The 9,497-nt window shown below is 42.1% G+C and overlaps 1 protein-coding gene across 1 annotated transcript in view; it reads right to left on the reverse strand.

The window, feature by feature from the left end:
- Nucleotides 1-5,158: 5,158 nt before the first annotated feature.
- Nucleotides 5,159-9,497, reverse strand: part of UBE3D (ubiquitin protein ligase E3D) — a 138,591-nt gene continuing 134,252 nt past the window's right edge. Inside the window, exon 10 of the mRNA XM_015570296.1 lies at nucleotides 5,159-5,686. Coding sequence (XP_015425782.1) covers nucleotides 5,666-5,686 — 21 coding nt within the window. The 3' untranslated portion in view covers nucleotides 5,159-5,665. The remainder of the gene's footprint in view (nucleotides 5,687-9,497) is intronic.

The following is a 9,497-nucleotide window of genomic DNA, read 5'->3' on the forward strand; positions in this document are numbered from 1 at the left end:
CTATGTACTATAATTATACTAAGTGAGAATAAGTTCACAGGACTACTTATTTAAGTGACATAGTGAGTTAATAAATAAATAACCACTTATTTTTTTAGAGATATAAAAAAATGGATTTTGTGGTGTTTTGCTATGCCTCTCATCCTTGATAGCCTCTAATGGTATATCCAAATTCTGTGTACGATTATCAAGGAATATTACTGAATAGATTCTGGAATTATATTCACAAAACACAGGAAGCTAATGTAGAATGACTTCCAAGGGCCAACATTGATTGCACTGCCTGCTTATTCTCTCTAACCCTCCTAACGTGGTTTAACCAAATTTAAATATTTTTAATGCTGGATATCTCTGTCTCCACGTTGCTCTCTTGGTGAAGGAAGGCAAAGAGAAAGAGAGGGAGCGAGAGCAATTTTCTCTTTACTTAGACAAAAAATAGAACGGGTTCCATTTCCCCTCTTTCCCCATTCCCTGTGGCCATTAAGTAGACTCTCAGGTTCAGACATGTTACCCTCATGTGACCTCTCTACCCCAGTGACTAGATACTAGATGCTAACAGCTCACTCTGAGACCGGCTTAGAACCCATAAAGGCCTTGCTCCCCCCGCTTCTGTGACTGGTGAAGCTTGAGAACTTCACCATGACAAGATTCTAAGTGCATGTCACATACAATTTTACACATAGTAACTGCATTCTGTAGTCAGAAATCTGTCCTGTGTATGTGAGCTCCTCCAACTCCTGGCCCTCCCTCAGAGCTTCTCACAACCACTTCATCTGTGCCATTTTAAAGCAGCTGGACTGCCTGGCCAGTGTGGCCCAGTGGTTGAGTGTGGGCTCAGTTCCCTGTAGAAGTGTCTGCAGGAGGCAGCAAATCAATGTTGATGCTTCTCTCTCCTCGATGTTTCTTTCTCTCTCTCCCTCTCTCTATCAAATCAATACTAAAAAAAAAAAAAGAATAAAAAGGGAGCTGGACTTAGGTCTCATTGGCTTGTTCTTCCTTAAGACCCCAGACAGAGCTAAGGGGGTCTAACTGCATTAGACTCTACTTGACCTAGACAAGGTTAGGAAATTTGAATATTCTAGTTGGGGTGAGTGGTAGAGTTATTGAGAAGGCTAAAAAGGGCTAATTCAAATGTAATCCTGATATTTGGGGGGCTAGCAATTGGACCCATGCCAGCAAGCTAACCTATAATTAAGTCCTTACCTCCTTCCCAGAAACTGGTCTTGCAGAACCTGTTACAGAGGCCATAAACCTGTGAACAGTGCCCTGCCCCGGAGGGAGGGTTGTTATCCCTGGCGCCAGGCCAGACCATCAGATATGGCCTGGAGACCCCCAACACCTGAGGGCCTTCTTTCAAAGGCCGTGAGAAGGACCGGAAGCATAATCCATATTTGCGGGACAAAGACCACGGGAGATATAAAATGAAGGCCCCTGCATGTTACAGTACTCTGATTTGGAAATTATTTCCCAGAGTCCGCCGGTGTAATTAAAACAGTGTTTCTCCATTTCTTCAAAGCATCGCTTGGTTTTTCTGGGGTCTTCTGCAACATTATCTTTTGAATCATGAGCACCTGCACCATCTAAAGTGTAGGCAAATATTAGTATGGTAATGACGTCTTTCTTTTCTAAAGAAAAACTGTCTCAGAATAACATGATATTTTATGCACTGGCTGAACTCTGCTTCATCTAATTTATTCCAGTCTCCAACATTAGATCAATACAAACTGAACTCTTAAAAAATATTCACACACAAAGTTATTCATTAGCATTCATTTGTGAAAACAATAGCATACTTAAACCTGGCCACATGCTAGAAAATGTCTCAGATTTTGTAATGGCTGCACCATTGGCAATACACAACTACAGGAAATTGGTGGGGAGGAAAACTTTTTTTTCCCCCTACTAGGCTCTTTGGCTCACCCAACAATTAAAATGATGTAAGATATTAACAAAAGAAAAAAAACCCCACAAACATTTAAATTTATATGTATGGGAGCACATAGAAATATGAGACTCAAAGAAGTAACCAAAGCCACTTTTATACCTTTTAGACAAAGAAACAATACATTTGTGAAGAACTGACAAGACAAAGGGTTTGTGCTTGGGATAGTAAATTAGAAAAAAAGCAACACGGTTTGTTTATGCAGGGTTTTCGGTCCAGAATTGGTGATGAGGAAGTCTTTCTACCTCCTCATACAGGGAGCAGACCTTTCACATGGGAGACTTATTTCAGGAGAACAAAGGAGGGTCAGAATGCCCTTCGTGCACTGCCCACTTCTTAAGTAACTTTAAGTCAAAACAGAAATATGCCAAATGGCATATTGTTACTGGACTAAAGGAGGTCCGTTTGCCTGTGTGCCTCAAAGCCCAATAAGGCAAGAACAGGAGTTCGCAGCAAAGAAAGTGAGGGTTTATTTTTAGGAAGTGGCCCAAGCAGGAGCCCAGTGAGCTAATGCTCAAAGACCTGGCTTCCAGGGGATGGGTTATATAGGCATCATTAATCATGGTGACTAAGGGAGTTAGGGCAATGGTCTCTACTGATTGGTCAAGGCTAGGATAGGGGATAGTTGATCAGTGCACCTGGTCCTGTGTCAGCCATGGTATCACCATGGTTTCACTGCTTTTCTGGGCCTGGAGTGGAAACAACTGAGGCCTAGATGTTATCTTTAGTTTGACTGAAACTGTCTCTGAGGAAAACAGACCAGAGGCTTCCTTCATAAGAAGGCTTAATGATTAGGAGGTGGTCCTGCAAGGGAGGAGGCAGGTGAGACAGGGTGCTGGGATGAGGCCAGTTTGAATCAAAAGGAAAGGAGAAAAGGTCATGTTAAAAAACTGAAATTCCACTAGCTCGTAGCCTTCCCTGAACCCCATCAGTCACCAAATCTTGTTTCTCAGACATATCTGCTATAGCAGTGGTTCTCAACTGGCTTGATTTCGCCACGAAGGGCAATGTTTGCAGACACTTTTTGTTGTCACAGCTTGGGGAGGGGACTGCTGCTAAACATCCTCCAATGCACTGAAGGGGACTCGAATGTCACCCCAAAATACGCCATAAGCATTAGTTGGCATAAGCATTATTTTGAGCTAAAGAACTGAGAACCAGCAGAAGCAGGAAAAGCTTTTTACCTCCCCTAACAGCCAAAAAACACTGTAAAGTATATTTACATTTATACAGAAAATTTCCATTTGTAAAGACCACTCTGCACCAGGAAGAGAGCTACTTCTGGAGACAATTCTCATCATCTGAGAAACCCTCACCTGCACCATAAGACAATCCTCAGTAACCAACATTTCCTCCTCTCACCCTCCTATGACTTGCTTCTCCCTGCCTAGGAGCTCAAACCTCCTTTTTCTTTGTTTAGCCTATGAGGGTATATAAACCTGAATCCTCTAGTCACTTCTTAGAGCCTCATTTCTTTTGAAACTCCTGTGCAGAAATATGTATTTAAACTTTCTTTTTCTGTTAATATGTCTTTTTATCAGTTTGAGTGGTAAGCTCCAGCCATTGAACCTAGGAGGGTATAGGGCAGCCATGGGCAAACTACAGCCCACTTGAAATGAATAAAACTATTGAAAAAAAAGACCGTACCCTTTTATGTAATGATGTTTACTTTGAATTTATATTAGTTCACACAAACACTCCATCCATGCTTTTGTTCCGGCCCTCCGGTCCAGTTTAAGAACCCATTGTGGCCCTTGAGTCAAAAAGTTTGCCCACCCCTGGTATAGGGCAAAAAACATTTTTTCCCAACAGCACAGGACAGCTTCCCACAACAAAGAATTATCTGGCCCATTAACCAATGAACTTATACGCATACTAGAGGCCTAGTGCACAAAATTTGTGCCCTGGGGTTGGGGGGTGTTTGTCCCTCAGGCCGGCCTGTGCCCTCTTGCAATCCGGGACTCCTTGATCCTCACTGCTCGCCTGCTTACTGCTCCTTGCTCAGCTCACTGCTCCTTAGCGCTGCCATGAAGGCGGGAGAGGCTCCCGCCAACACCTCTGTGCTCACCAGCCATGAGCCCAGCTTCTGAATAGGATATGCATAACCCATGAACAGACAATAGTGAAGGCCTGCGGGGGGTGGGGTGGGGGGAGTGAGGGATGGGGACTGGGAAGGAGCAGGTCAAGGGGGAAAAATGAGGGACATCTGTAATACTTTCAATAGTAAAGATAAACGTTCTGCTGTTTGGTTGATTCGCATATTAGCCTTTTATTAAATAGGATATGCATAACCCATGAACAGACAATAGTGAAGGCCTGCGGGGGGTGGGGGGGGGGGAGTGAGGGATGGGGACTGGGAAGGAGCAGGTCAAGGGGGAAAAATGAGGGACATCTGTAATACTTTCAATAGTAAAGATAAATTTTAAAAAAAGAAAGCAACACTAAAAATAAATAAATAAAAGAATTATCTGGTCCAAAATGTAACTAGAGCCCAGGCTGAGAAACCTTGCTCTCTATCAACAGAGGACAGAGAGCAATCTAAAGCATAAAAAGTCAGCATGGGGTTTTGGGAGTTTAGTAGCGTAAGTGAAGCCAAATTCTCCTTTATGGCTGGGAGTCTTGGACATATTACTAAGAACTTCAATGTTTCAAACTGTGCTTAAAAAATGACTCCACCAGATTACACTGATGAGTTTTATTCCTATGTTAGCCCACCAGTGATGGATTTGAGTGCTAGACCACTGACTGCTGGCAGGACAAATGTTTTGGTTAAACTACACGGAAGATGTCATGGAAGTTTCACCAAATCACAGTGCCAGTGACCCCTGTGTTAAGTTAGGAAATCAGGGGTCAGGAAACTCAGGGTTTCCAAATAAAAGGTACTGGTAGTCCGTGGGTTGGGATGAAGGCTAAGAGGCTCGATAAGCAGCAATTAGAGCTGCGGACCCAGAGTCTATCCTCCTGAGGCGGGCGTGGGAGAGGAGGAGCTGCTCTGGTCCGGGCTTCGCTCCTACTTCGTGAGAATAGGCAAGTCTCCAAGCTTTGCTGTAAACTCAGGAGCTGGCTGCGCTCGCTCTATCATTCATTGACCTCTTCACCCCCTGCTTGGGCACACGAGGGTTTTGACAACTTTGTATCAGGATGCCAGTGAGGTCTACATACTGATTTGCAATAATATTGGCAAAGGAAATAAAGAACAAAGGGAATACAGGCAGGTTTGCATAAGTGGGAAAACCTTTAATTTGATAATCATTTATTCAACAAACATTTATTTATTGAGCATCTCCTCTAAATAAGGTATGCAAAATTCGATATTTTCATTTTAAAAAAATTGTCTTAAAGGAACCTGAGAAGTTCTTTGAAAGTTTATTTCCAAAGATGTATGGCAGCTAACACAATTCCAGCAGCGAAGTCCCTCTGCATTCCACTCTGGACAGACGGGTCTCCGCGAGCTCGTGGCCTTCCCGGTGGTCTGACACAGCACACATTTGAACGTTCTTCTCTGTGGGAATAGGGACTGAACTTCTACACTTAACTCAACCTGCTACGGTGACTTCCTCCACCGCCTTGGTCTTTCACAGAGTTGAAATTTAGAGAATATATGCAGGTAACACTCAAACTCCACAGCAGGGCTCGGGCTCTTGTCTAATCACTGCTCCCTGGGCTGACTGCCGGCCTCCCATGCGCTCCGTGCTGTGCAGAGGAAGGCTTCGGGTCCCACGGTCACATCTTCAGAAAGGCCACCTGGAAAAGGAAGAAAGCCCCCAGCGCTTTACTTATTGAACATGGTGAAATGGCTGATGCACAGCAAATCAGAACCAGGTAAGTGTGGTCCATAAGGGCGCATGTTGACCTAAAAAGATTCTTTGGCCAGACATTACCATTTTACAGAAGGAGCCAGTTAGTCCTTCTAAAATGAATCAGAGAGTAATTTAAATGATCTGCATACGCTTTAAAGAAAAAAATAAAAGTTTTAATTGACACTGAAGTTGTATTGCTGTGAAGTCACCCAGGTCTCTTTCCCATTGGTTCAAATAGCTGCTCAGACCTCCCATAAGCAGAATTCTGCATCCTAAAGATCCCTGGGCAAGTCCAGCTCCTCGTCACTCTCGGCAACGATACCAGCTTCTCCTCAGGTCATGCCAATGCTTTTAACCACACTCAGTCATCAGCAGCGATCAATCCTAAAACTCAGTGTTGTAAAATTTTTTAATTCATACAGGCCTAGGCACAAGACATGTTCTGACGATTTAATAAGGCCCAGATCAAATGCACCTAATTTCACAATCATTTTACATAACACAGAAACAAACATCATAAAGTCAATCATAATTGTTTAGAAAGTTTTGGTTCAGGGGTGATAATAAATTGGAGACTGTGCCAATATCAGGCAGAGATGGGATGTAGATCAGAGATAAAGACCAGGAAGTATGCGACAGTTGAGAAGGTCAACCTAGGCCTTTCTGGGGGGAAAGAGAAAGCAACAGAAGTAACAGCGCTCAACAGTTGAGAAGGTCAACCAAGGCCTTTCTGGGGAGAAAGAGTAAGCAACAGAAGTAACAGCGCTCCACTCTTAGTGGTTCTTAAGTCCCCGAACACAGCCAGAGGAGGCATGCATTTAATGACGCTTGTTAGGTGGAAGGGAAAAGAATCATGCAGGGCAGAAAGCATCTGCTTTATGTTGAGTAATTCAGAAGGATGTTCCTCTTCATGCAGTGCTGGTAAGAAAGGCACGTGCTGAGTTTCCATATCAACTTGCTGCTGAGTCTCTATATCAAGTTCTGCAATGAGAACACCAAAGTTGAAGGAGCAGGCAAAGAAGAAAGGTTAAGATTCTTAAACAAAATGTAAACACGAACAGCTGTTACAAACCTCAATGGCTTATTGTGAAAATTAAATGAGGTAATAGTTATGAAAATGCATGTGTTTCTCTCTCTGGCTTCTCAGATGATAACTGATATTAGGAGTCCATAAACATTTCAGATGAGAAGGGGCTGTCCAAGAGAGACCAGCTGGGAACCTTAGGGAATGATCACAGAATTACAGGGGAAGGGAATTTAGGGGCTGTTGAGTCCAACTTCTGGCTTGCTGTCGATGGTGTGCCTACAAGAACTTTACAAAGGCCTTACAAAAGAAGACAATGCCAGCTCGATGAGGAATGAAACTAGTTATTTCATTTTTAATTCTGAAAATTGCTGTTATTAAGTATTCTAATCAGGAACTACTCAGAATAACAATGACACTGATAAATCTATATATATAAAAGGCTACGTGACCGACCATCCATCTGTCCATCCAACCAACCGACCTACCAGCCAGTCCCTATGATGTGCACTGGCAATTTAAAAATAAACGTTGACTGGCGCACGAGTGATACATATAAAGCTCTTGCTGGTGCCAAACACATGCATGTGTTTCATCTGTCATTGTTGATCATGAATTTGGTTGACACTTCTATTATAAAGAAAGGGCGAACAGTAATATTAAAATATTTTTTCTAATTAATTTCCTTTTAATGTGCACTAGGGCACTAGTGTCATCATAAAAGTGGTTAAGAACTTTAGCTCTGGAATCACACAGACCAGTGCTTCTCAATGTTGGGTGATTTTGCCTGCCAGGTGACAAGGTCTGTGGCAAGGTCTGAACACATTTTTTTAAAATATATTTTATTGATCTTTTACAGAGAGGAAGGGAGAGGGACAGAGAGTTAGAAACATCGATGAGAGAGAAACATCAATCAGCTGCCTCCTGCACACCCCCTACTGGGGATGTGCCCACAACCAAGGTACATGTCCCTGACCGGAATCGAACCTGGGACCCTTCAGTCCGCAGGCTGATTCTCTATCCACCAAGCCAAACCGGTCAGGACATGAACACATTTTTGATTGTCACAACTTATGGGATGCTATTGGCATCTAGGGGATAGTAGACAGGAATGCTGCTACACATCCACTAATGCACAGGGCACCCCTCACCCCCAAGAACAAATTATCAGTCACGCCCCTCTCCCCCCAACCAATAGTGCCCATGTTGGAAAACGCTGTAATTTAGACATAGGACTTTAGTATTAGCTCTCACATTTACTAGCTGGGTGACCTTCCACAAGTTTGTTAGCCTTTCTCAGCCTTTTTCCAATCTGCAAAATGGGAATTATAGCAGGACCTACCTGGAACTTGTAAAACACTTTACATGAAGCCTATTTTGGCTCCTCTCATCCTCAGCACAGTCCCGTGACTTAAATAAAGCAGGCATTTGACGTTGCTGTACAAGTGAAGAAATGAGCTCAGGAAAATTTAGTGACTTGCTCAGGATACAAAGCTTTGAAGTATCAAGGATGGGCTTCGGAAGAAACTTCAATTCCTAATTTATGCTTTTTCCATTGAATGAGATAAAACTGCAGAGGTTTAGGGACCTTTAATCTTCATTATTGCTTCAAATACCAAAGATTTATTTTCTTTTGCATGCCTGTGGCTATGAACAAATACATAAAAGGCTGAGCAGACTAAATTAAGTAACCAGAAATAGAGCCCCCTCAGAAAAGAAAACTTAAAATTCGACCTAATATGTCTTTTTTCATCCCTGGTTTTTATAGTTGCACCTGCCAAGTACATTCTGTATTTTTTGCAGGACTCAATAACAAGCGTATGCAATCAACCTTGGAAACAGATAATGTACAATGCATTTTAGTGTCTTTATTTAAAACACTGTGGGTTATCATTTCAAATGCTGATTTTGTGTTCCTAGCTTTTAACCATGACAGGAGAAATTACTTTCCCTAACTGCCATTTATTGTAAGAGAGGATAATTTTATTTTGTTCCACGACACTGAGAAAAATCTCTGTATTTCATCTTTATTTTATTTTTTTGGTTTTATTCCCCAAAGCAAAAGTTTTAAAGCTTTTCAGAGGATATCAGTACAGTTACAGCTTCAGGCCCCACTGCTACATTTCTGAAATATACAGTTACAAAAGTATAAGTAATTATTAAAAACTAGGAAAGACAGGACTCTTCCATGTTGGCTGTGAGGTCTGACCCCGCCCTGTTCCCTGAATTTGGACACTTGGGAATGGAAAGGATGAGAGAGTAAGACATCTAAATAAAGGTCTCTGCTTTGAGTCATCATCTACAAACAATCTTCTTAAACCACAATAGACAGGGCCAGGCCGATGGAACAGCTGACCAAATGTTAGGTTTAGAATGCTTCAATACGTTTATGTTAAACACATTTTGATGTTCTCTTATCTTCGTTAACAAATGTATATTTGAAATTCTATTCCTCAGCACAGATTTAGAATTTCAATCAATAGAAAGGTACGCTGTCAAGGCAGGCTGCAGAAGACAAAATTAGCTTTTTATAAAAAGCTACATAACCGTTTTAGGGTGTGCTAAATAAGACAGATGTAATTGTGAAATACTGGAAAATGTGAGCTTCGTAATAATTGCAGACTCTAGAAAAGACTCTTTAGAATAAGTAGCATAACCATAGACAACTGTTCCTCTTAAAGGGTACTGTAGACTTAAAAAAGTAGGTATTTAAAACTATGCTTTAAATATG

Source organism: Myotis davidii, unplaced genomic scaffold, assembly GCF_000327345.1.
Source record: "Myotis davidii unplaced genomic scaffold, ASM32734v1 scaffold185, whole genome shotgun sequence".
NCBI lineage: Eukaryota > Metazoa > Chordata > Mammalia > Chiroptera > Vespertilionidae > Myotis > Myotis davidii.